At 48.0% G+C, this 27,653-nt stretch overlaps 1 protein-coding gene and 2 pseudogenes across 2 annotated transcripts; all 3 read left to right on the plus strand.

The window, feature by feature from the left end:
• Positions 1 to 3,802: 3,802 nt before the first annotated feature.
• Positions 3,803 to 9,431, plus strand: LOC136490788 (protein FAR1-RELATED SEQUENCE 6-like; annotated as a pseudogene).
• A 122-nt stretch (positions 9,432 to 9,553) lies between these two features.
• Positions 9,554 to 15,359, plus strand: LOC136490789 (C2 and GRAM domain-containing protein At5g50170-like; annotated as a pseudogene).
• A 2,654-nt stretch (positions 15,360 to 18,013) lies between these two features.
• Positions 18,014 to 27,111, plus strand: LOC136490790 (PI-PLC X domain-containing protein At5g67130-like). 2 transcript variants are annotated; one of them, XM_066486980.1, is made up of 8 exons: positions 18,020 to 18,170; positions 18,270 to 18,371; positions 18,592 to 18,714; positions 18,803 to 18,940; positions 24,526 to 24,829; positions 26,018 to 26,238; positions 26,319 to 26,405; positions 26,603 to 27,111. In XM_066486980.1, exons 1-8 carry the CDS (start codon positions 18,087 to 18,089, stop codon positions 26,813 to 26,815), a joined length of 1,272 nt encoding a protein of 423 aa, XP_066343077.1. In that variant the 5' UTR covers positions 18,020 to 18,086; the 3' UTR covers positions 26,816 to 27,111. The 2 variants fall into 2 exon arrangements, with proteins under 2 accessions (XP_066343078.1, XP_066343077.1); XM_066486981.1 differs by lacking the exon at positions 18,270 to 18,371 and having other exon boundaries at positions 18,014 to 18,170; positions 26,603 to 27,103.
• The last annotated feature ends 542 nt before the right edge of the window (positions 27,112 to 27,653 follow it).

Genomic DNA, 27,653 nt, shown 5'->3' on the forward strand with positions numbered 1-27,653 from the left:
TTGCTACTCTTGATCTTCACTAATGAGGGTTCTCTTTTGGATTCTCAAATCTCAATCACCTCACTAGGACCTTGCTCTTCTTGGCACTCTCTAATGTGTTTCTCAGCTGTTGGAATGAGCAAAAGTACCTCCACACATGAGTGGAGGTGGTATTTATAACACCGGTTGAAAAACGAACCGTTATGTGCCTCTGCGGGGTGACTGGACACTCCGGTCATATTGACCGGACGCACCGGTCAGTACACCCCAAACTCCAGTGGTTAAGAGTTGATCGGACGCGTCTGGTCACGTTTTCACCTCACTGGAACCTTACTGATGTCGACCAGACTCTGGACCACCAGCGTCCGGTCACTTGCTGAGCAGCGTCCGGTCAATAGTCGGAACCTGATCAGCATCCAGTCAGTATTGACCGGACGCGTTCGATCAGGATTCTCCCTCTCTGGGACCTTACTGGAGTCGACCGGACACTGGCCCTCAGCGTCCGGTGATATGACCTCGCAGCGTCCAGTCACTTCTAGACGTTTTCACCTTGGTCAAATGAACTGACCGGACCCTGAGCCAGCGTTCGGTCACACCGGAGCCAGCGTCCGGTCAGTATTTGACCCTCCATTCACTTCCAACTCTTGAATATATGTGAATGAAGTTTGCTCCATTGGATCAAAGGGCTGTTGTGGAGCTACCTAGTGCTAGTTTTAACAAGTGTGCACCACACCTAACTCACTAGACTCACCTAGGTCAAGCTACCCGTTCATACCCCCTTAATAGTACAGTCAAAGGAAAAAACAAAGTCCTAAACTACTCTAAGTGTCTCTCTAACTCCAATCGACACTTAGAACTAGTCCATCCTTAACCTTGTCGTCCATCATTTGAAAACCGAAATGATTTCCATCGTAGGGGCATGACAACCATGATTGCCCAATCGATCTCCATTACCGTGACCTAACTCAATTGTTTCTGCAAAACACACATTAGTCACAGTAATCACGTATTGTCATTAATCACCAAAACCCAACTAGGGGCCTAGATGCTTTCACCTATAATGGTTAGCTAATGAGGTAATCATGACTGCCAATAAAACTGGACTGTAAGGATGAACTATTAGTAATGCTTTTCGCAAACAAAAAGAAAAACAACTTATCCATGTTGCCTATCATATTCCTTGGAGTCGGGAAACTATTCCCACTAGTCGGGTAAGTCTTGTGAGTACATTGTGTACTCAGGGTTTATTTTACCCTGTTGCAGGTGTAGCTTGAGGAGTAGCTCTTGTGTGGAGGATTTTTCTGGTGGGCACAGACAAATCCTTGTATCGTTTTCACTAGATGCTTATTTTTATTCCGCTGTTTAATTATCGCACTTTGAACTCTGGTATTGTAATAAATGATTTCTAAGAACTCTTGTTGTATGAAATGGACTAAGTATTGTAAGCTCATACTCGTTATTGGATTCTGGATGTAAAACATAGATTGTTTCGAGTTCTCCCTTGGGGTGTGCTCGATGGAACTGTCCAATGTAGCTCACTTTCGAGGTCCTTAGTGTCTAGTGGAAGACGAGTGTCTCTGAAAGCGTGTTATTTTAGACAGTTCTGCCACACCAGGCCCATCCAGGAACTGACCTAGCGAAGGCGATCACGAGGTGGGCCCACTAGGGTACGGGCGCACCCTAGGTGCGGCCGCACCCCCACTGCCTCCTCTCGGCCCCACTCTTCTTCGACGATTGCATGCCGCTGTGCTACGACCGTCATCACTCCACTATGTAAAAAGGGCTAGAGCTCATTCTCAAAAAACACAACATTTGGAGCTACACACCTCACCTCTCTACTTGTACTGTCTTAGCTTTAGTAGTAGTATTTGGAGCTAGCAAAGCTATCAAGGAGGGCTTGGCTCCTTGGAAGAAGAGTGACATCTTGGTATGAATAATACTATGAAGAGTTCTTCCAAAGTCTTGCTCTCATATCATTTATATAGTAGTGCATATGAACTAGAGTATAGTTGCCTTGTTATAATCATGATTTATGAACTAGCATATAGTTTATGTGTCATGATCTTAACATGTTCAACTTCATGCTTAATCATTCATATGATTTGTATAAGTAGAAGTAGAGCTAGGGTTGGGGTGACGGTTCATCGTTCCTTCAGGTTTGTCCATATTCTTACTTGTCGATCCGTAGGGTCAAAGTCCCGGGGGGATATGGATAGTTTCTTTGTACACGGGTATAGTGCTCGAGTACACGGGAACCTTCGGATATGATGGTATCCCATGGTTGAGGGGTAGGCGACAGGTGGTGACAGCCATGTCCGTCCCTTGTAATCCCCCATGTCTGGATATTGTGTAGGAGTTTTAAAGTCTCTCGCGCTTGCTGGCAGACCAGTGCTTGGAGATCTCCCCGTTCATCTCACACTTAGTTCTAACTCTAGTCATATAACTTGTATGATCATTAACTGTTCTTTGCACGGCTATATTAGAACATGCCGGCTTCACGTAGGAACATTATTTTATTCTTTGTTTTCCTTTTATCCTTGAGGTTGGCCCAGATGTGTGTCCACTATCCATGAAATACTGTTTTTATCCCTGTCATGCACTATGATCCACTATGTAAGTATGTAATCATGTTTATGCTCATGCTAGACTCTTCATACCTCGTCCTCCTTTGGGAAAATATAAATATAGATATCCTGAATACTTCCGGGTGAAATGCTACAACGATAGATCCGTGCGCTTGTGGATATTCTCTGTAATCGTTAAGAACTATCGTAGTTGGTGTTTCTTGGCGGCGTTGCTAACATTAACTCAATCTTAGTAAAGGTGTTAAGAAATACTAACAAACATTTCTACCGCCGTTGCCGGTGATGGACTTAAAACCTCCTCACTTGATGATTGCACTAAGAAATGCCAACACTACGTATCTAGACATAATATATAGTAAAAACTATGTACCTAGAAAAGCTAAAACATCTTATAATCTGAAACATATATAGAAAGCATATATATGGCTCATGTATTCTCAGGGCAACTCTAAAAGTTTGACCATTCTTATTTTAGAGGCTATTTTAGAATTTGTATATTAAAAAGTAGACTTCAACAAATGTGCTATCTTATTTTGTAAAATAGGAAGCTCCCTTGATTTTAGGTGGCCATATAAAGCCAATTATGGGCGTTAACTATTTGAAGATGAGAAATAGCAAGGCTGTTGTAGACCTCTTCTTTTTTAGGAGTTTTCTATTTTATAAAATAGCTAAACTATGAAATTTGACTGCTAATTTTAGTCAAGCTATTGGAGTTGCTTTAGTCCCTCTGACCACCCCCACAAAAAAATACAATTATGAAATCCGTGACGGTCAAACTAGCTAAAATCTAACCAAATTTATAGCAAATAGTTTTAGCATTTACATCTCCAATATTTTTTATGATTATGAAAATATATTATATAATTAATTTAATAATACTTATTTTGTATAAAAAATGTTAGTAGTTTTTTATATAAAAAATCAGTTGACTTCTCCAAAGAAAAACGAGAATTATATATTTTTTTCTAGAACGGAGGTAGCTATATCAGTGGGCTTTAACTAGAAGCAAATTAGAAAAAAAAAAAAATCTATCTGAAGCCCAAGGCCAACCGTCCACCACCTCCCTTGTTCCCGTCTCCCTCCTTGCTTTCCTCTCGTCCGTTCGCCGCCGCCGCCGCCGGCAGGCTCGCAAGTCGCACCGCCGACAGTGCCTCACTCCAGGTCGACACTCCCTTTTCCCAGATCGGGTCACCCCCGCCCACCCCCCACCCCCCCCCCCCCCCCCCCCCCACCCACCCACCCACCACCACCACCACAACAACAACAACACACACGCACCTCTCCTCCTCCTCTTCCCTGTCTGCTGTGCGAAACCGAGTTCTCAAACTCTAACCTCAAGCTATTGATGCCTGCTAAACTTCTAACTTTTGCAAAAAATATTGGGTCTACTTGTGTACGCCCATGCCCCTCTACTTGTGTACGCCCATGCCCCTCTACTTGATCTGCCCCTGGTGCTATTGTTGATGAAGATATGAGGTGAGGATGAACCAAACCGTTATTAGTTTATTTTATCGCTTCTCGCTTCATGTTTCCATGTACAATAAAGTGTGGAACTGAAATACCATATAAACTGTGTGCGAAAATGCTTTATTTACTTTTGTTGTCTGACGGTATGTAGTGGCGGACCCAGGATTTGCTCATGACTAGGGTCTCTACCTAGCAGTGAAAACTACCCATTAAGCTAAAATGAAGGTAAAATTTCTAATAGATACGATGATTGAACTGAAACCGTTAAGGACATTGCACAATAAGCATGAAAAATAAATACCTAGTGAGTAGTGAGGTGGTTCATCCGCATCTTCCATGTCAGCATCAAGACCTGGATATGCAAAAGATGGAAATGTAAATGAAAAGGTGACAAAAAACAAAGATTAATTGAGCATACATCTTCCACGTCCAGCAGCCGGCAACCAGGCAGAGTCGGAGGCCGATGACCCGGTGGCCGGCGTGATGCTGTGGCTGGTGGCGGATGCCGGCATGGCGACCTCAGCGGCTGGCGCGGTGGCAGCGTGGCCCCTGGGTTGCCGTCGCCTGTTGCTGACTCCCCTTCTCGAGTTCTCGGCTTCTCCTGTGTCTGTGACTCCATATTGCAGCACTTCGGGCGCAGTCAGGAGAAACGGGAGGCCGAATCCTGGTTGCTGGGAAGCATGCCCTAGTCATTTTCTTACTGTGCCTTCGTTTATGGGCCCTAAAACTATATGGGGTATAAAGTGCTACTAGGCCAACGACTAGGGCCTGGGCCCTAAGGCCTTAGGCCCAGGTCTGCCCCTGTCAGTATGTGCCCTGGTGTGGGTGGTTTAGGTCCTAGTTGGTGACCTGGCTGTGCCAATTCACCAGATCCGCCACTCTGCACTGTACTACCCATGACCCGAATTTGGCCCGCCTCTGTCTGTTCCCCATAAGGCTGTGGCAACAGTTTTGTTTCCACTCTAGTGCTCGTGTTCTATCCTCTGAGAAGTTTAACTTCTTCAGCAAGCTGATATATATTCCATGGTGTTATTTTTTTCAAATTTAGGAATTTAGATTCCATGTATACACCATGACAAGAATAGTGATATTCCCATCACTTTCTCCTTGTTATAATGCTCTTCCTTTCCTGAACATATTAATTGAAAGTTCAAGGCTTGTATTGTCTTGACCTATGAAACACAATCCAGCATTGCGGTGTTATCCCATTTATATGTAAGGATTTTGGTACAAAAAGATAGCATGATCATGGATTGCTCTAGTATTCATGCATTTTTAACAAGCCCTGCCCTCTAGTTGCAATAGCTTATCTATCAAATTTCTCTGTCACTATAAATGAAATTTCGTCATAACTATTCAACTTGTATTTGCACGACAGCTATGCATGTAACACCTTTATAGCAGTTGGATAGTATCATAGTAGATACCATGCTGCACGCTCTCAGGCTTTATGTTCATATAAAAGCAAACTTCTCATTTGGAAAATGAAAACTGCCTCTGCGTGAAAGCGTGACATTCGCTATTTGCTTTACAAATATCTGGACCTATCCAGGCCCAGGGCAAGCATGATATGGTGATTGGTAAACGACACTGCCGACGGTTAGCTGTTAAACAAGCAACCTTTTGCCAAATCCCAATGAATCTGAAAGCACTTAAATGCCTTTTCTTTCTTATTTGGGATTGATGTTTGATTCTTAGTGTTCCATTTGGTCGTTACTCACAACTGCATCACACATTTTGTTCAGAGAGATTAACAATTGGATGAAATTGGGTTTGTGCTCCAGTTTTGGGAGTTATGGACAATGAAGGGTTTACTCCCATAATTTCCCACTTTCTATCTCTCTTTTTTTGCCAAAAAAAAAGAGGAGAGTAAATGTTCTTTGACGTCTAAATCATCAGGAATGATACCTAGTGCACAATTAATCAATACGTTAGATTATTGTTCTTTGTGAATCGAGACATTCGGAATGGAATGAATCCTAGGGAAAATAGGAGCACTATGCTTTCACATAATCCCATTCAAATGTCTATGTAGGATTTTAGTTTGTAGTGCTATTTGCTCATATAAGTCAATTGCTACTCCCTCCATTCCAAATTATAAGTCGCTTTGACTTTTTTGGTACATCCATTTTTCTATGCATCTAGATATAACATATGTCTAGATGCATAGCAAAATGGATGTACCAAAAAAGTCTGACTTATAATTTGGAACGGATGGAGTATTTTCTTATTCTTTGTGTTGTCCAAGTAATGTTTTGTTTAGTTTAAATTGAAATGCTTAAGAAAATATAGGTTTCTTTACTAAAGCATTTATTTTGTGGTCTATTTGAACCTCTTCTTACAGACTTCTTGGTTTTTCAGTTATGTTGACCTAGGATGAGATAACCTGAAACAATGGACACCCTTCATAACGACCCTTATTCCAGGAGCAGCTTGCAACTACAAGTTAGGGATGGCTCCATGTCCTTTGAGAACAACAGCACAGTTTTGGATAAGCATGAGGTTGTCAGCCCTCGAGTTGGCATGACCTTTGAGACGGTTGATCTGGCATATCAATTCTACCTAGAGTATGGCTATCGGGCAGGCTTTGGGGTCTCAAAGAGGACTTCCCACAGTGTTGATGGGGTTAAATACCGTGCTACATTTGTTTGTTACAAAGGTGGCATTGCTAGGATTAAGCCTGGCCTCAAAGCTCGAAGGAGGCTTGTTGCAAAGACTGGTTGCAAAGCAATGATGGTAGTGAAGTTTAATGCCAGTGAGAACCATTGGGAAGTGGTTTTTGTTGAGTTGGAACATAACCACCCATGCAATCCTGAGATGGTCAGATTCATGATGTGCTTTAAAGATCTTCCTGACTGGCAAAGGGAGCACCGCCCATTCAATGCCAAAACTCGATTGAACCCGAAGATTCACTCTGGTAGAGGCAGGCCACCCAACCAAAACAAAGATTTCATGGTGAAATCCTTCTCCCAGTCGAATTATTCCATTGATGGGGCAGGGAAGACTGGAAAGTTGAGGTTTGCAGAGGGTGATGTTGAGGCACTCTTAGTTTTCTTTGATAAGATGCAAGCTCAAAACTCCAACTTCTTCTACAACTGGGACATGGATGATGAAGGTCGGCTCAAGAATGTTTGCTGGGTTGATGCTAGATCCAGAGTTGCATATCAACACTTTTGTGATGTTATTTGCTTTGATACTGTCTATTTGACATATCAGTTTGTCATTCCATTGGTCGCGTTTCTGGGAATCAACCATCATGGGCAGTTTGTGTTGTTAGGATGTGGTCTACTTGGAGACGAGTCTCCAGAGACTTTTGCATGGTTATTCAAAAAATGGCTAAAATGTATGAATGATAAAGCACCGGAAGCAGTTGTTACGACTCATTCAAGGCCAGTAGTCAAAGCTGTCAGTGAAGTATTTCCAAATACTCGGCACAGATACAACCTTTGGCATATAATGAAAGAACTTCCTGAAATGTCTGGAAGAGTTGAGGATAAAGAAGCAGTCAGTCTGAGAATGAAAAAAGTAGTCTATGATACAATTACATCAGCTGATTTTGAGAGGGAGTGGGTTGAAATGATCAATCAATATAATCTTCATGATAACCAGTGGCTTACAACCTTGTTTGAAGAGAGGGCAAAATGGGTACCAGCATATGTAAAGGATACTTTCTGGGCTGGTATCTCCACTGTTCGTCGTAGTGAACGATTGGAGGCCTTTTTTGATGGATATATTACACCAGAAACCACAATAAAGGACGTTCATTGAACAATTCGATACTGCTATGAAGCTCAGGTCTGATCGAGAAGCCTATGATGATTTCCGTTCATTTCAACAAAGGCCACAAGTCCTGTCTGGTCTTCTGTTTGAGGAGCAATTTGCAAATGTTTATACAATAAATATGTTCCAGAAATTCCAGGATCAGTTGAAGCAGCTGATGAATGTGAATTGCACTGAAGTCAGTAGGAATGGCTCAATAGTGACATACACGGTAACAGTAATTGGAAAGGAGAGGAAGTTTGACTACAGAGTGATGTATAACAGTGCTGAGAAAGAAGTGTGGTGCATCTGTAGGTCATTCCAGTTTAAAGGTATTTTGTGTAGTCATGCTCTTGCTGTCTTGAAGCAAGAGCTTGTGATGCTAATACCTCCCAAATATGTTCTTGATCGATGGCGGAAGGACTACAAATGCCCCGAGGAACCTAAGGAAACCCCCATTTCACCGAAAGCTGCAAAAGATACAGGTAAGGGCTCAAACCCAGAAAACATTCGGGAAGATCAAGCGGACAATCTCTACAAGCATGGACACCAGTACTTTGCTGACATTGTGGAAATGGGAGCTACTGACCCTGATGCGATGGAGTACGTCCTTTCTGTGATGAAAGAAGCTAAGGAGAAAGTGCGCAAGTTTGAGGAGTCTCGAAAAGAGAAAAGGCCTGGAGAGAGTCCAGTTTCTGCTGGTAAAAAAGGTGCAAAGTTTTCGAAGCCATCCACAGAAGAAGTTGGCAATGGAACATCAGTTTCAACTCCGACGGCAGCAGTGGCTTCAGTCACAGTGGTGTCATCTGCTCCAATGGTGGCAGCCCCAACAGTGATGGCTATGGCGCCACCTTCAGCAGCTGTGGCCCCAGGAATGTTTTTAGTACCAATGCACCCACATCCCTTGGTGTTCCCGCCCTTCCCCCCTGCAGTTCCACCAGCAGTAGCTCCTGTAGCCCCACCTGCTGCACCAGCAACCAATGTTGCCCCCAACACCTCAAAGAAACGAAAGAAAAGAAAGGGGAATAATTGATCTTCTTGCTGTTGAAGTGATGAGTAAGCTGCCTTTTGCATATTGCTCCAATTGTATTGTGTCAAGATTAATGCTTCCTGGAATTTGTTATTTTTTATACCTAATATAGATGTGTTGTTCCAGATCTAAAACAAGATATGCTCGGTGAAGTTCAAAAAAGAGTTTGATCTCATACTACGCATCAGGCCTTGACATGAGTGAGCTATTGATTTATCACTTCTGCGGATTGGTCTTTCGAGGAAAATCTGCTCTGCGGGTTGTGCTGCCCATGAGACTGCCTACTGCATATTCCTGGGATGTTGGCTTCAGCTTAGATGCTGCTGCGGCTGAGGCAGTTCAGTCTACGGTAATATTGCGTTCAAAAGATGCAGCAAACAGGCATGCATTTGGCCTGGGCATACTGATCTCAATTAGTGTAGATTACTAGATTAGACTGCATGTAGTGTACATTATCGTCCTCAGTGCCGGAAGTAATCTAACATGTAGTCCAGTTTATGAATGTAAAGATCTGTTTATGATTATGGATTGCATTTATGGGGAAGGATATGGATCTTATTGAGAACTATGAATTACAAGCATTTGCAGTCGTTTGAGTTTTCAAAAGGTCAGTCCTATTGGATTACACTCCTTCCATTTGGCAATTTTTGTCTATTGTCTCGGTAGAATATATCTCAATGTTTTATCTCCATTGAAGACATTATAAGGGAGTATACATTGTAAATTTTTTGACTCACATATAAACTAAATGCTTTGAAAGTATGGACCTGTAGCTACGATCGAGTAGTGTTACTGCCTGCTTTTCCTTTCCCCAGCGCCGGTGAAGTCGTGAAGATTGGCGAACCGCTACTGGGCGCTCCTCGACGAAGCCCGATAAGAGTTGCTGTTGGCAAGCCATGCGTTCATGGTGGTTTTGTCTTGCCTTTATCCGCTTCTACTTCTGGAGAGACGAGACCGGCGGTGGTTCCATTCCTCTGTTCCGGGCGTCGACGTCATCCGTAGGGAGATGGGCAAATGTGAAATGTGCTACACAAGTGACAGCACGACGAGCAGGCACGGACATCTGACATCTCGAAGGCCCAAAGAATTCGAAGTCGCGACGCGAACGCGACCCTCCTTCCTTTCCCAGTCAAGAGTGAAGACGCCGACGCCGACGCCGAAGGCCGAACCCAAACCGCCCCGCGCCCCATCATCCACAGCGCCGCGTGTCGCGCTCCTCCTCCCGCCGCGTGCCCGCGCGCTCGGCACACGTCAGTCAGGGCCCCCAGACGGCCAGACCCGCAACCGCCACCTCCAAACTACAACCACGCTCCCCAGCCCGCCGGACTATCCCGGCTCCCACTACTTAATTCTGAGCCGGGTCCCTCGTCCACGGCGTGCGCTAAGCTAGCTACCGCGCGATCGCCATGCGGCTCTACGTGTACGTGCTCGAGGCGCGCGATCTCCCGGCGCCGCCGCGGCGGCGGCGGCGGCGTGCTGTTCTACGCGAAGGTGACGGTGGGAAAGCAGCGGTTCCGGACGCGGGCGGTGGAGGCGGAGGAGCTGGCGGCGCTGCGGCGGCGGCGTGGAACGAGGAGTTCGTGTTCGCGGTGGGGGCGGCGGACGGAGCTGCTAGGGACGAGGAGGAGTTCGAGGTCGCCGTGGCGTGGCGGCGGCGGGGAGGGAGCGGGAGGGAGGTGGTGGGCACGGTCAGGCTGCCCGTGCCGCCCGCCACCGCTGCTGCTGCCCCGGGGGAGAGGCGGTCCGTGCCGCCGACGTGGTTCACGCTGCAGCTGCCGCCCGAGGGCGGAGGCGGACGGCGGAAGGGCGGCGTCGTCGTCGACGGCGGCGGCGGCGACGAAGCTGCGGCGGATTGCGGTGGGTGCACAAGTTTGCTTTCGCGAGCATGATACGGTTGACGTTTAATTTCTGCCATGCTTATGCGTTGTTCGATCGTTCTGGTCGGCGCGCGCGGCAGGCTTTTGGACGAAGCCACCGCGCGTCTTTGCCAATTGCTGCACGCAAGTGCAGCGTAGCGCTCGGATTCCCTCATGCCGCTGTCAGGCGTAAACTTCCGTAACCGTGAGTCATTAGCAAGTACGGAGTCGGTCGCATCCGTGTGTGATAATTAGTTAACCGAGATGCTTACGGAACAGCAGACTGTAAACTGATGGAATGCTGATCCTAGTCCTGTGGGTAGGGATGCTTCTGCGATAAACTAGTGTCTGTCGGAAAGCATGCCCAGGATTGACCACTTTTAACTTGGGATCGAAATGCTAGTGACGGATGGTACGTTTTAGTTTTATAACAGCATTAGTATGTACCTGAACCGTAGATATGATCCAATTTCAGGTCCCGTCCAATTCAAGACAACTTTAGGTTTCAGATGTCGCAAAAAAAAAAAGGTTTCAGATGTTCAGTATATGCTATTATATTTCTTTCTTCAGTTAAGGACTGCTTACCCTGCCAGATTCTTTAAAAAAAAGGGTTAAGGACTGCTTAGTCATGGTTATACTGGGCACACTTTAGAGCCATACAGATTATAAGATGATTACACTTTCCATTACTTCACACGAATGGTCTATCCGTAATGATTTTATTCGTATTGCTTTCAACCAGGGAAAATTCTCCTCAGCTTTTCACTTTATGGAGAAAACAATGACAATTCTGTCGTCCACATGTCCCCTTCTTCGAGCTCCAGAAGCTACACCGATGCCGAAGTGGAGAGATCACTTGATATGGAACATTCAAGTTCTAATGGTGGGGTGGTTGATTCTCCCAGGAGCCATGACACAGAGCGGACTTCTCTAGATAACACTGACCATTTCATACAAGAAGATTCCAATTCAATTACTGAAGTTGATGACCTAGCAGAGACTAGTACGGCAACAGCAAATGGTGCGAGTGACACCGAACATATGGCTCCAGATGCTAGCTTTGAACAAGCTATGGAGATCATGAAATCTAGAAGCACACCAGAAATGCCAGAAGATCTTGACGGCGGCATCATATTTGAGCACACTTACCTTGTGGAGTCAAAAGAACTGAACTATCTTCTGTTCAAACCTGATTCTCAGTTCTTGAAAGATCTGCGTGAGCTTCAAGGTACCATGGACTATGAGGAGCAGCCGTGGACATGGAAGAGCATGGATCCTCCTAGCTTAACTAGGACATGTCAATACACCAAAGGCGCATCAAAGTTTATGAAAGCTGTCAGGACGAGTGAGGAGCAGACATATCTTAAAGCAGATGGCAAGAATTTTGTCATTATGACTCGTGTTCGTACTCCTGAAGTGCCCTTTGGGAACTGTTTTGCAGTTGATTTGCTCTACAAGATAATCCACAGCACCGGGTTATCACAGGAGGTGAAGAAAGCGCGCATCTGACTGTATCATACAATGTAGAGTTCCTTCAGAGCACCATGATGAGAAGCATGATTGAGGGGAGTGTTCGAGACGGGTTGAAAGAAAATTTCGAAGGTTTTGCTGAAGTATTGTCTAGGCATGTCAAAATGACTGATTCTGTAGGGATGGATAAAGATCAGTTGCTGGCGCCATTGCAGGTAGAACACCAGTCAGATATCAGGCTTGCTTACAAGTATTTTTGCAATTTAACTGCCATTTCAACGGTGCTATTTGCACTATATGTTCTTGTGCACATCTTTCTGTCAAAACCAGGCCCGATCATGGGCCTTGAGTTCAATGGTCTAGATCTACCTGACTCATTCGGAGAGCTGATCACAGCTGGCATACTAGTCCTTCAATTACAGCGTTTACTGAATATGGTGTCTCATTTTGTAGAGGCAAGGTTACAGAGAGGTATGCCACCCGTTTCATGTGGATCAGTTGACCCTTATGTTGTGTTCAGCTGTAATGGCATAACAAGAACAAGTTCTGTTCAACTTCAGACTCAGGAACCTCAATGGAACGGTGAGTAGATTTCACCTGCTAGCACGTTGCATTGCAGACCTATGATTAAGCTTGTAGTCTTATCTTTTTTTTTTTTTTTGATTTGATAAGTCGACTGGGCGGGAGAGAGTCCCCCACCTGGATGATATATTGATGGTTGGCTCTTAAATAGCCAGAAGTTTATTTGAAGTTTTTTGTTAAGGTTTACATTGCGCTAGCTATTGTAGAGCACCACTTGTAGTCTTATCTGATTTACCGTTTGTAACAAAACTGAAAGAACATTGCAGAGATAATGGAATTTGATGCCATGGAAGAACCACCTGCCGTGATGGATGTTGAAGTTTTCAATTTCGATGGTCCACTCGATTTGGCTATTTCCCTTGGACATGCTGAAATTAATTTCCTGAAACACACATCAGTAGAACTGGCAGACATATGGGTGCCCCTGGAGGGAAAACTTGCCCAGACATGTCAGAGTCGGTTACATTTGAGATTTTGAGAGTATTTCTAGAGAACACAAAAGGACCAGAGACATCAATGAGAGAATACCTGAGTAAGATGGAGAAGGAAGTTGGTAAAAAGGTAACTTCCGATAATTTGTGCTCATGATCCCTTCACGTGTAGTAACCCTCTTGACAGTGTGCCTGCATGTGTTGCAGTTGCATGTTCGGTCACCTCACAGAAATTCAACATTCCTGAACCTTTTTAATCTGCCAGACGAAGAATTCCTTATAGCAGATTATGCATGCTCCTTGAAAAGAAAGCTGCCTTTGCAGGTAAATTCTCTACAAGTGCTGGGTTTTACCGTCAAGGTTGGCTTTATGAACTCTGCAAGATCAGCATTTTACTAGAAGCACAGAATAATTAATTGATGATGCGATGGACCATAGCTACTGCCCTGTGCTCTTTGGACAACTAAAACATGACATCTCACACAAGTAGTTTATTTGTTAGTTTTCATGTCATACACTCATACAGTCATACTTGTGTATGAATGCTCACTTTGTAATTGTAAATTGTAATTGGTTGCTGCTGTTTGTGTCCGCCAGAATAGTTGGTTTCTATGCTAATTTGTTTGGACACAAAACAAAATTCTTCTTTCTGTGGGAAGACGTGGAGGAGATCGAAGTGCTACAGCCATCTTTCACAACCGTAGGCACCCCATCGCTACTGTTTATTCTGAAGAGTGGCCGGGGACTCGACGCAAAGAGTGGTGCAAAGTCCCAAGACAAGGAAAGGAGACTGAAGTTTCAGTTCCACTCTTTTTGCATCGTTCAGCAAGGCTAGCAGGTGGTCATCTCTCAATTGTTTGTTTAGCCATCAGTATCAGTACTGGGACGCCCTGACCGATGAAAAAACTGTGTATTTTTTCTTGTCTATCACAGGACAATAATTGGTCTGTGGAAAACGAAATCGTCGGCCATTGAACAGAGGTCCAAACTGGAAGAAGATCGTGAAGAAGATGCGAGCTCCGTTGATCTTGATGCTGTTCAAGCTGTGTTGAGCATTGGAGACGTGCCTCTCTCGAAGGAGTATACTTTGGAACATCCGATTGACGTACGTTAGATCTTTATGCTTATTTGACTGCCTCTTTTGCTGACAGGATTTTATCAGTTTTGGTTTGGCTTAGCCTGCGCGTCATCAGTTGAAATGCTCCTCTTACCATACATAGGACTACATAGGACAGCTGTTGCTTTCACTAACGTAACTACGCCAGATAATGAGATAGACAATGTAAAAGCAGAATCGAATTCAGTTGTCAGCATGCGGCTATGTATATGTGCTTCCGAAAACCTGAACCTTCGGTTATCGCAGGCTGATCTGCTCATGGGTGTGTTCGACGGGGGAGCCCTGGAGACGAGGACGATGAGCTGGGTCGGTTGCCTCGACTACTCCGCCACCCCGTGGGACGCCGTGAGGCCGGGCGTCCTGGAGCGGCACGTCAGCTACAAGTTCAACCGGTACATGTCCATCTTCGGCGGCGAGGTGGTCAGCACCCAGCTCAAGTTCCCGGCGGAGGACGGCGGCGGGTGGACCATACACGATGTCGTCACGCTCCACAACGTCCCCTTCGGTGACTACTTCCGGGTACGCGCGCGCGCCATTGTTGATTCCATGTTAGAAGAGATCGGCGAGCGAGCACGTACGTGGGACAGTGATGTGACTAGCTGTGCGCACAGGTCCATCTGAGGACTGAGGTACAACGTGCAGAGCGCCACGTCTGAGGCGCCGAGCAGCCGGTGCGAGATACTGGTCGGCATCGTGTGGCTCAAGAGCAGCAAGTTCCAGAAGAGGATCGCCAGGAACATCTGCGAGAAGCTGGCGCACAGGGCCAAGGAGGTGCTCGAAGTGGCCGGGAAGGAGACAGCCTCGGCTGTATCAGTCTAGGCTAGGGGTTGCGGGTTGCCTAGGAGACTACTCCAAGCTGGAGGAGCTGCCGCTTTTGTTCTCCACTTCTCCGTCCTCCGGTTGTCCGGCAGCCGGCAGCCGGCAGGACCATAGAAATCTCTCCAGTTCTTTGTCACTTCTCACTGTTTTTTTGCTCAATAATAGTTACTGTAACACTTAAAAGGAAAAGTCCCACGAGAAATAGTCAGATCTCAAATAGAACGGAGAAGAGAGGTACTGTAACGAGTGCCAAAAGTTTTCTTCCGATGAAATGAAACTGTGTATGATCCGGGACTAGATACATATCGGGTATTTAGATACTAATTAGAAAGACTAAACATGAGCTCAATTAGGCTTAATAGATTCGTCTCGTAAATTAGTCTCAATCTGTACAATTAGTTTTGTAATTAGTCTACGTTTAATATTTTAAATTAATGTCAAACATTTAATGTGAGAGAGACTAAATTTTAGTAGACGGAAGCAAACATGCTTGACCGTCTTGGTAGGTCAACAGCAGAGTTCTTTATGGTAGGTTAAGTGAAGAAATTAAATAAGAATGGTAGGTAATAAGTAGCCATTTTGCTTTCTCAATGTTTTTTAATTACAAAATTATTTACAACTAGAGATTAAAGTATGTGGGTACATAACATAGACAAAGATATCTGATAAAAAATAATATAGTTAACAATAGATATTTCATAATTAAATGGGGTTTAAGCGTTTCTACTCCTTGAAGCGAAATAGTGATTTTGACCTTGTTTTTTTAAAACTTTGTAACTTTACCCCTGCGATGTCAAAACGAAGACAGACTTTACCCCTGCTCTGTGAAGTTTCTCTAACGGTGTTAACTTTTGGACCAGAGGACAACTTTGCCCATGCGTTTTTACCCCTATTTTATTTAGAATATTTGTGTTTTTACCCCTATTCTAATTACACATACATGGCAACACACTACAAGCTCTGTTCTCCGAAGTGCGACAGATACAATACAAGCAGATGACAGATAGCAGCAGGTACAAACAGATAGGGTGATGTTCAGATGACAGAAAACAAAATGATAGATAAACATGAAAATCACAGAGAGTTGTTTGTCCTCTGTAGTTTATACAGTCTATTAGAACAACACAAAGAACTGTTGATATTGCAAGAACTAAATCATCCTGCACATAATAAAGATTATAATGATCTCACGTCTTGAAAAGAAACTTGAGTTATATTTTCTATGACTGAATAAGCAGCATCTCACAACATAATTCAATTCAATTCAATACTTAAACCTACTGCTTAACAGGTTTCCAATAGGCTTCAAAGTTCAGAATTAGATTTCAGAGACTACACATTTTAGAGAGCAGGGCATGGTAAAACACTGAGTAAGTAAACTGAAATTCTTCTCCTATATAAAAACTGAAATTCTTCTCCTATATAAACACCTGAGTAAGTAAACTGAAGTTCTTCTCCTATATGAATTTTTCCCATCGACAACCAAATCAGGCAGGTCCTAATCCGCCTACAGCTCAAGCTCCCCCTTCTCTTCTAAATCTGCTTCTCAGGACATGACAAGCGCACGGCACACAGCCACCAACCCTGCGCAGCTCCGCCGGAGAAACCAAATCAAGCAAGAAGCTCGATTCAGCCATGGGAAAGCTTCTGCTGGAGGAGAACGGGGCGCTCTTCGGCTGCTAGGGCCTAGGGGAAGCAGGGCCGCGCGCCCTCTACTGCGGGGGTGGGGAGGCAGGGGCGGGGGTGGGGGTGCCACCCACCGGGGAGGGTGGCCGCCGCTGCCTGCCGGGGGAGCCGCGATGAGGGCTAGCCGCCGGCCGCCGGCCGCCCGCCCGCTCGGGCCGGGAGCGCGCGTGCCCGCGAGGCCCGCCTTCTGCTTCTGCTCGGTCGTGAGGGGGAGGATGCGGAGAGGGAGGGGAGGCACGGGACCAGGCGCCGGGTGGAGCGCCGCCCAAAGGACGCCGGCGAGAGCGGCCACCAAACCCAGTCGCGTGCTCCAGCCGTCGAGCGGAAGTCGAGCAGAAGGGACTGGATGAAACAATGCGAGGGGTATGCCTGTCTTTTGGTGTGGGTGCTTTTTCTTTTTCTTTTTTCTTTTTTTTTACCATTTAATTCACTCAGTGCTCACGGTGTCCCAAAGCAGGGTAAAAGGCTGTTTCATTTCAAAATTACGGAGGTAAAATTACAAAGTTAAAATAGTGAGGGTAAAATCACCATTGGAGTGTGGAGCAGAAGCAGAAACACCAACTTCTCTAATTAAATATATCAATTAACCAATCATTATTTATATAATATTTTCATGAAGTTATAAATTATATAAAACAATTTACACAACTAAATAAATAAATTAAAGTATTAAAGTAATTTAGTACAAAAAATATATTTGGTTTAAACCAAATTAGAAAAATACTAAAATTAACTTAATCTTTATGTATCATTAAAATATTAAATTAATATTAAAAGTTATTATAGATATACTGTTAAATAGTTTCAATGCATCACTAAAAATATTAAAATTAAACAATTAGTCACTAGTGATGAGACAAAACTTTTAAATAGATTTTTTATACCTTTGTTCTTTGCGGATACAAATAAATGTCAGATATTCCATGGTTTTATCAATAGGGGTCTAAAATCGGATAGAGAAAAATACTGAAAAACGAATTCGGATACATCTATTTAGCATTCATTAGAAACAGATACGAACATAGATATTCATATTACAAGTATTAGAGGATATAAAATATCGAATAATTCGGACATCTACTTCCATTTTCCAGTCTTACCTAGGATGCATTTAATAACTTGAAAAAAAGTACGTTCCATATAGGGGCTTGAGTTTTTTCCTTGGCTGAAGCCAAAGTAGAGCAGGGGCTATCATGCTTTAAAAAGAGTCAGTATATAGCTGTCCGCAGATCACTCGCTCTCACAGTGACGACTGTACTGATCACTACTGGCCTGGCCTGTACTCCACTGATTTTGCAGCAGCGGATGGCGGCGCCGCTGCTCCCCCCTTCCGTCTCCGTGCTCCTCTCGCTCCACATGGCGCTGCTGCTGATCCTCTGCTCCAGCCAGGTACCTGTCCCTCTTTCCCTCCTGTGCTCCCTTCGCTCAGAGGAATTTTAAAGGTCTGAATCAATCGGAAGGAATTTGAAGAGAAAAATACTGCTTCAGATGAAAAAGAAGCGAATTAAGCCGGATTTAAGGGCACCCCGCTTGCGGTCCGATTCTTGCTACGGTGTTCGACACTTCCTGGATGTATATACCTGGCTGCCTGTAAGTATGTGGATCAAAATTTTGTCCGGATCTGGCCTCAGTTCTTGCTACAGTTCTGTTGATTCTAAAATTGCCTTCCGAGTAGTTAATCTGGGTGCATAACTCGTGCTCTCGGAGCCAGAGTTCACTTCAACGCTGGGTGTCAATGAACGAATGATTCTGTTGGTTATCGTTTGCTGGGTGTCAATGAACTAATGATTCGGTTGGTTATCGTTTGTAGGTAGGGGATTCCTGCTCCTCCGTGAGCGACTGCGGCACGGGCCTCTACTGCGGCAACTGCCCCGCCGCAGGCAGGACCAAGCTCTCCTGCATCAGGGACCTAGCCATCCAGCCCACCTCCATTGTAGTGCACTGCATTCCCCTCTTGTAATTTCCCCCTTCTTTCTCTGTGACCACTTTGTTGTTGATCTAGGGTTCGCTTCTTGCTCCAGGTGAAGGGGCTGCCCTTCAACAGGTACTCATGGCTCGTCACCCACAATTCCTTTTCCATCCTCGGGGAGCAGTCGCGCACTGGGGTTGAGAGGGTCACGTTCTACAACCAGGAGGACTCCGTCACCAACCAATTGAGGGTAGGTTCTGGATCCATGACCAAATTATTCCTCGGGCCACTCTGTTTATTTCAGGTGTGTCATCAAGCAATTCATAATGGTGTTGTTCGCAGAATGGTGTCAGGGGATTGATGCTTGATATGTATGACTTCAACGATGATGTATGGCTCTGCCACTCCCTGCTAGGGCAATGTGTCATGTGGGGGCGCACGTACGTGAGACGCCGTGCGCGTGACGTGCGCCGCGCTGCAGAGCGCGCCCAGCTCTCGGCTGGGAAGGCCACCGTTAGTGGCTAAGTTTAGCAAGTAGCAATTAGTTATTTGGCTTTCCTATTAGTTTGTTGGCTTTCCTAAATTGTAGGCATGGCCGTTCCAGCCATGGGCTATTTATTATTGTATCCGGCACTTTGCAAATTAAGAAAGATCATTATCCCTAATCTCCCTCTTCTCTCTAACCAAACCTACGGTGGAGGGGCAAAACCTCACCGGAGACGACACGGACCGCGGCTACAACCTCCGTAGCCAAGGGCCGGCTACCCTGGGCGTCGAGGCCCTTGACAACCTGGTATCACGGTCACACCGATCCCGTTCGTCCGCCGCCGCCGCCGCTTCATCCTCCGCTGCCACGCTGCCCACCTCTGTCGCGCCTATTCCCAGCGCACCGGACTCCCCACCATCAGCCGCCTCCGCTACATCTCCCATGGCGGATCCCTCCAACGCCGACATCGCCAAGATGATCGAGAGCCTCACCGGCACGATCGCCTCCCTGCAGTCCGACGTCGCGGCCTTGAAGAAGGACAAGGACAAGTCCTCATCGTCCTCAGGTCCGGGCGGGGGCATGGACGGCCAGCACCACAACGATCGCCCTCCGCGGTTCCAGAAGATGGATTTTCCGCGCTATGATGGTACGGTCGATCCGCTCATCTTCGTCAGCCGCTGTGAATCTTATTTCCATCAACAGCGGATCATGGAAGAGGAGAAGGTGTGGATGGCCTCGTATAATCTTGAGGACGTGGCCCAGCTGTGGTACCTCCAGCTCCGGGATGACGAGGGCGTTCCTTGGTGGAGCCGTTTCAAGGACCTTCTCCAGCTGCGTTTCGGTCCGCCCCTGCGCTCTGCACCCCTCTTCGAGCTCGCGGAGTGCCGGCGCACAGGCACCGTGGAGGAGTACCAGAACCGGTTCCAGGCGCTCCTACCCCGCGCCGGGTCCCTGGAGGAAACGCAGCGCGTCTAGCTCTTCACGGGGGGTCTTCTGCCGCCGCTGAGCCATGCGGTGCGGATCCACAATCCGCAGTCGCTCGCGGCCGCCATGAGCCTCGCCCGCCAGGTGGAGCTGATGGAGCTTGACAGGCAGGCCTTGGCGCCGGCTCCTGCCCGGCCGGCACCCCGCGGCCTGCTCCCAGCACCGGCTCCGCGTCTCGCGCTTCCTGCACCGCCGCCACCACCGCCAATGGCCGCCGGGGGTGCCCGCCAGGAGCCCAAGCCGGTGAGACGCCTCTCGACGGAGGAGCAGGCGGAACGCCGTCGCTTGGGGCTGTGTTATAACTGCGACGAGAAGTACTCCCGCGGCCATAATCGGGTCTGCCGCCGTCTCTTCTACATAGCCGGGGTCACGCTCAACGACGACGAAGACGCCGCCCTGGACGGCCCCGATACGGAGGCTCCGGTCTTCTCGCTGCAGGCCGTGGTCGGGGTGCCGCCTTGCGACACGATGCAGGTCCGGGTGCGGGTGGGCGCGGTGACGCTGACCGCCCTCCTTGACACTGGCTCCTCTCATAACTTCATCGCCGAGGAGGCGGCGCGCCTCTGCAAACTGGCCATCCAGCCCAAGCCGCGCCTTACTGCCACTGTGGCGAACGGTGAGAAGCTCCAGTGCCCCGGCGTCCTACGCCAGGCGACCATTTCCGTCGAGGGCGAGGCGTTCGAGGTGGATCTCTTCGTCTTGCCGCTGGCGGGCTACGATGTCGTCCTGGGGACTCAATGGTTGGTTACCCTGGGGCCGATCACGTGGGACTTCAAGGCACGCACCCTGTCGTTCGCTCGCCAGGACCGACTGGTGTGCTGGTCAGATGTGGCTGCGCGCCCGGCTCCGTCTCTCGCAGCCACAGCCGGCGCAGGGGACCTCCTCGACGAGCTGTTGGACTCCTTCCAGGGGGTTTTCGCTGAGCCCTCTGGCCTACCTCCACAGCGTGGCCGGGACCACAACATCGTCCTCAAACCCGGTGTGCAGCCGGTAGCCGTTCGCCCCTACCGCTACCCGGCGGCCCACAAGGATGAATTGGAGCGGCAGTGTGCCGCCATGATCGCCCAGGGCATTGTCCGCCGCAGCGACTCCGCGTTCTCGTCCCCTGTCCTTCTCGTCAAGAAGCAGGACGGGTCGTGGCGTTTCTGCGTCGACTACCGCGCCCTCAACGCAATTACGGTCAAGGACGCCTTCCCAATTCCTGTCGTCGACGAGCTCCTTGATGAGCTCCATGGGGCGCGTTTCTTCACCAAGCTGGATCTCCGCTCGGGGTATCACCAGGTGCGGATGCGGCCTGCCGACATCCACAAGACCGCCTTCCGCACCCACGACGGCCTCTACGAGTTCCTGGTCATGCCGTTCGGCTTGTGCAACGCGCCGGCGACGTTCCAGGCGCTCATGAACGACGTCCTCCGCCCGTTCCTCCGCCGGTTCGTTCTTGTGTTTTTTGATGACATCCTAATCTACAGCAGGACATGGGCGGACCACCTTCGACACATCCGCGCCGTCCTCAGCGAGCTCCAGCGCCAACAACTCTTCCTCAAGCGCGCCAAGTGTGCCTTCGCCAGTACCTCCATCGCGTACCTGGGCCACGTCATCTCCGAGGCAGGCGTTGCCATGGACCCGGCCAAGGTCCAGGCGGTGCGGGACTGGCCGACACCGCGCTCGGCCCGCGCTGTTCGCGGTTTCCTCGGCTTGGCGGGGTACTACCGCAAGTTCGTGCATAATTACGGCACCATCGCCGCGCCGCTCACCGCTCTGCTGAAGAAGGAAGGCTTCCTGTGGTCTAGTGAGGCCTCGGCGGCCTTCGACGCCCTCAAAGAAGCAGTCACCACCGCCCCCGTTCTCTCCATGCCGGACTTCTCCAAGCCCTTCATCGTCGAGTGCGACGCGTCCTCCCACGGGTTCGGGGCCGTGCTGGTCCAGGACAGCCACCCTGTGGCTTTCTTCAGTCGACCGGTGGCACCTCGCCATCGCGCGCTTGCGGCCTACGAGCGTGAACTGATCGGCCTCGTGCACGCTGTTCGGCACTGGAGGCCGTACCTTTGGGGGCGGAGCTTCACCATCAAGACTGATCATTACAGCCTTAAATACCTGCTCGATCAGCGGCTCGCGACAATACCTCAACACCATTGGGTGGGGAAGCTGCTTGGCTTCGACTTCACGGTCGAATATAAGCCGGGCCAGGCGAATGCGGTGGCCGACGCGCTGTCACGCCGTGATACACCAACGGAGGGCTCTATCCTGGCGCTATCGGCTCCACATTTTGACTTCATCGACAGGCTTCGCCAGGCACAGGCCTCTGACCCTGCCCTCGTCGCCCTCCAGGAAGAGCTCGCCGCGGGCTCCAGAGGCTCACCATGGGCGCTGGTGGATGGGCTCGTCCAGTTCAGCGGGCGGTTGTACATCCCACCGGCCTCGCCCTTGCTGCCCGAGCTGCTGGCAGCCGTTCACGCGGAAGGACACGAAGGCGTTCAACGCACGCTGCACCGACTGCGGCGAGATTTCCATTTTCCTAACATGAAACAGCTCGTGCAGGACTGGGTGCGGGCGTGTCCTACATGTCAGCGCTACAAGTCGGAACATCTCCATCCGGCAGGCCTCCTCCTTCCGCTGCTCGTGCCCCAAGGCGTGTGGTCTGACATCGCCCTCGACTTTGTGGAGGCGCTGCCTCGGGTCCGGGGGAAGTCCGTCATCTTGACGGTGGTGGACAGGTTCAGCAAGTACTGCCACTTCATCCCGCTGTCCCACCCATACTCCGCGGAGTCGGTCGCCCAAGTCTTCTTCGCCGAGATCGTTCGTCTCCACGGCGTGCCACAGTCCATCGTGTCGGACAGGGACACTGTCTTCACCTCCACCTTCTGGCGCGAGTTGATGCGGCTGGTGGGCACCCAGCTCCACATGACGACAGCCTTTCACCCCTAGTCCGACGGGCAGTCCGAGTCGGCCAACCGCGTCATCATCATGTTCCTGCGATGCCTCACTGGGGACCGGCCGAGGCAGTGGCTCCAGTGGCTGCCATGGGCGGAGTACGTCTTCAACACCGCCTACCAGTCTTCGCTGCGGGATACGCCATTCCGCGTCGTTTACGGCCGGGATCCCCCATCCATCCGGTCTTACACGCCGGGAGAGACCAGGGTGGCCGCTGTCGCGCAGTCCCTGGAAGAGCGGGATGAATTCCTCGCCGACATCCGCGCCCGCCTGGAGCAAGCTCAGCTGGTCCAGAAGCATCAATACGACAAGAACCACCGCCAAGTGCTGTACAAGGTGGGGGACTGGGTGCTGCTCCGCCTACGCCATCGACCGACGGCCTCTATGCCCCAGTCCGTCACCGGCAAGCTGCGCCCGCGCTTCTACGGCCCCTACCGCGTCACCGAGCTCATCAACGACGTCGCGGTTCGCCTCGCTCTGCCGCCGCGTGCCCGTCTGCACGACGTGTTTCATGTTGGGCTACTCAAGCCGTTCCATGGCTCACCGCCGGATGCACCACCACCGCTCCCTGCTGTCCGCCATGGTGCTGTCATTCCGGAGCCAGAACGCGCCGTCAAGACGCGCCTAGCGCGCGGTGTGCGCCAGGTGCTGATTCACTGGAAGGGCGAGTCGCCTGCCTCGGCAACCTGGGAAGACGTCGACGCTTTCTCCGCCAAGTACCCAGATTTCCAGCTCGAGGACGCGCTGGCTCTCGAGGAAGGGGGAGATGTCATGTGGGGGCGCACGTACGTGAGACGCCGTGCGCGTGACGTGCGCCGCGCTGCAGAGCGCGCCCAGCTCTCGGCTGGGAAGGCCACCGTTAGTGGCTAAGTTTAGCAAGTAGCAATTAGTTATTTGGCTTTCCTATTAGTTTGTTGGCTTTCCTAAATTGTAGGCATGGCCGTTCCAGCCATGGGCTATTTATTATTGTATCCAGCACTTTGCAAATTAAGAAAGATCATTATCCCTAATCTCCCTCTTCTCTCTAACCAAACCTACGGTGGAGGGGCAAAACCTCACCGGAGACGACACGGACCGCGGCTACAACCTCCGTAGCCAAGGGCCGGCTACCCTGGGCGTCGAGGCCCTTGACACAATGATATAACTTCACCGCTTTCGTAAGTTTATTCTTTGCAGATACTTACCAGTTTATGGCCTATCCCAGAATTTGGTAGGCTATCTTGAATGCAATGTAGGTATATTATTCTGTAACTATATGTTTGAGCTCGAAGCTCCCAAATTTTTATGATAGCACCTAGACCTCAACTGCTGTGAATAAATGTAGCAAACCATAGTTTATTTCTTGGTTCCTAAATTTATCCGAAACTTCAAGAGATGTTACATGGGCTCCGAAATGCCCCAAACTAAGATATTCAACTTAAATATAATGTTAGGTACCAGCAGTTGACACACTAAAAGAGGTGGAAGCATTTCTCTCCGAGAATCCCACAGGGATCATAACAATATTTATTGAGGATTATGTTCAATCACCGATGGGACTGAGCAAGGTCTTTACTGCTGCTGACTTGATGAAGTATTGGTATCCCATCTCGGAAATGCCAACTGGTGGCAAGGACTGGCCAAGTGTCACAGATATGGTTGCAAAAAACCGCAGGTTGCTGGTGTTTACTTCTGATGCTTTAAAGGAGGCTAGTGAAGGAATAGCTTACCAATGGAGCTACTTGGTAGAGAATGAATGTAAGTACCAAATCATTTTTAAATTCTCTCTCAGCCCATGTACCAAATCATTTTTAACCCAGTTCTATGTAAATTCGCTCTCACGGTGAGTCAAACCCAGCGAGGTGCTACTAACGCTCCTGTGACCACTAGGCTATAGACCTGTTCACAGGCCATGAGATTCTTATATAATCATTGGTTTAATCTGGGCACATAATTTAGAGCGAAAACAGTTCAAGAAATGTTGTAGTTCACTATTTGTTAGTCTTCACATTTGAGAATTTTCTTTTTATGATCTTCTTTCTTCACCTGTTGTGAGTTAAGGATTTAAGGAATGCAAGTTATGGTAACTGAGGCTGTTACGGCGTGCCTTACTGCGGAGGAAGTAGGGAGGATCGACGGTTGTGCGGGGGCGCGTGGGTTTGCGGCGAGTCGGCGCCGTGATCGAGATCGATCTCGGCGACAACGGGGAGACGAGGAACAGGGAGACGAGAGAGACACCACCAGGCGCCCAAGGGAGATGCAATCTCAATCCTGGGCTCCTTTTCATTAACTTGGTTTGGGACTCTTATAGCCCTTACATATGACGACTATTACTTGCTAACAAATCCCCTTGATTTCCTAACAAACTTAGCTAACCAAATCTCCTTGACTCAACTAGACTCCCTGAAACTCGGACTTGACCAACCGACGTCGTGGTTCCCGCGCACGGCGACTCTCGCGCATGCGTCAGCCACTAGATTTGTCCCTCCTCTTGTAGACGTTCCCCACCATAACAGAGGCAGTATAGGATCAGCTTTGCTCGAAATCTTTTGACTGGTAATCATGTTATGCACACTAGTAATAGAAATATCTTATGGCTTAAGAAGAGAATAAATTAAGTAGCAAGTGTCCTTGCACAAACTTCACATGATAAAATTTGATTAAAAATAGCTGTAAATTTGTTTTGACACCAGGAGTTTGGTTTATGACTTTTGTTTATTGCCAGACAAGCTTCAAGGTTAGAATTTGCATTCCTAACAAAGAGGTTATATTATTCCTCAGATTGACCTGGTGGCCATCTGAAAAATGAAGTGGTAATTACCCTGGTAACTATTACCCAACTATAATGCATCCACAATTGACTTTGTTGCCTACCACACACCAAGGACAAACATAAGAGTTTCTTCTGTATCCAAATTCATATTTCATTTCTCATAATCATGGCAGCTGGAGATCCAGGGATTGTGCCTGGTTCTTGTCCAAACAGGAAGGAATCACAGCCACTGAACTCAAGGTCTGCATCTCTATTTCTGCAAAATTACTTCCCCACGATGCCTGTGCAGAATGAAGCATGTAAAGAGAGCTCTGGGCTACCACAAATGGCCCAAGCTTGTTATGCTGCAGCTGGAAATAGAATCCCGAACTTCATAGCTGTGAATTTCTACATGGTAATATTTGATTCCCACAGTTACAAACAAGATACCCTTTGTTGTATGGAATAGAAATTTTCTTACTGTGATATGTGCAGCGAAGCGATGGTGGTGGTGTTTTTGATGTTCAAGACAGAATCAATGGCCGCACCTTATGTGGTTGTGACACCATTGCTGCTTGCCACGTAATTGCAAAGCGCTTTTTAACTCTTAATGCTGGGACACTTTTTGTCCCTTTTGAGTTAGCATGCTATTTGTTTTCTATGATTATTAGCACCAGGGCTGATTTGTTCGAGAAGACCGTCCAACATTCTCTTTTGGAGCATACGAATTCTATCATCTTTTTTTTTTCATATTGGTGATTTTTGTTGAATATCTGCAGGCTGGGGCACCAATGGGTGCATGCAAGGACACTGGGGCATCAAATCAGACTACGTCGTCCTCTTCCTCTGTAAATGGAAATGTCTATTCAGGAACTATAGAATTCAAGACACATTCCACTAGTGCTGCCAGCAATACCTCCATCCGGAGTACTTTTGTTTTTCTGCAATGGCTGCAGTTGACTTTACTGCTTTTCTTATCTTTCAGGCTTTAGTTTTTATATTTGGACGTTTTTTTTTTCTCCTACTATATATAGATGAAAGTATAATCAGCTTTTGTTGTGAGCTTGCTTCTGGCGGTTAGTGCCTTGCTAGCTTTATAATCTATAGTTGAGAGGGGGAGCAGACTAAGGTTGGATCAATGTTAATGCAAGAATGAGTAGATATCTTACTCTGTTCTCCCAGGAGTAGTACGAGTACAAACAAACTGATGAGTGGATGTTCATGCTGGCCCGTGTCATATGCAAATGTGTCATGTCGCAAGGTTTTATGAAATACTAGGAAGAAAAGACTGTCTAGAATATTGCCAAATTTATGTGATTATAGTTCACTTATCCTGGTTTTTTGTTTTTCAGACATATAGTGACAAATCTATATCTTTTATAAAGCAAAACCTCACTGAAAAGTCTATTTCATACACGTCATGAAGTGATCCAAACCGTCTCATTCTGATCGGTAATATCTGCCCTTCGTTTATCGTCCAGCCTCTCATCTCCTGTACGTACAGCCAAAGTGGAAGCAATAACCCGATCAAAAAAAAAAGGAAGCAATAACCATGCAGCTGGATGAGCCGGCCCTTTTGTTCTCGATAATGATAGGGTGAGAACGTCCGTTAGATCGGACACGCTAAAAAAAAACCCTGAACCGTCCGCTCATTCCACTCTACCTCTCGTCGCGTGTCCCATTCTGTGCCACGGCCATCCCGCGCCATGCCCCACTCCGGTGTGTTGCCGCCGCCATCCAACACGGTGCCTCCATCCCCCGCCACGCCATGTCGTGCCTTGTCCTTCGCCGCGCCCAGGCCAGGCGCAGCTGACCGTTGCTAGGCTGCGT

Source organism: Miscanthus floridulus, chromosome 11 (assembly GCF_019320115.1).
Source record: "Miscanthus floridulus cultivar M001 chromosome 11, ASM1932011v1, whole genome shotgun sequence".
NCBI classification, from domain to species: Eukaryota; Viridiplantae; Streptophyta; class Magnoliopsida; order Poales; family Poaceae; genus Miscanthus; species Miscanthus floridulus.

What these genes read in the sequence shown, in the direction of transcription:
- LOC136490790 (XM_066486980.1), top strand. Translation starts at nt 18,087, where the DNA reads ATGGCGGCGCCGCTGCTCCCCCCTTCCGTCTCCGTGCTCCTCTCGCTC. An exon ending in TGATCCTCTGCTCCAGCCAG is followed by an intron (nt 18,171 to 18,269) that starts GTACCTGTCCCT and finishes ATACTGCTTCAG; the next exon opens with ATGAAAAAGAAGCGAATTAA. An exon ending in ACACCATTGCTGCTTGCCAC is followed by an intron (nt 26,406 to 26,602) that starts GTAATTGCAAAG and finishes GAATATCTGCAG; the next exon opens with GCTGGGGCACCAATGGGTGC.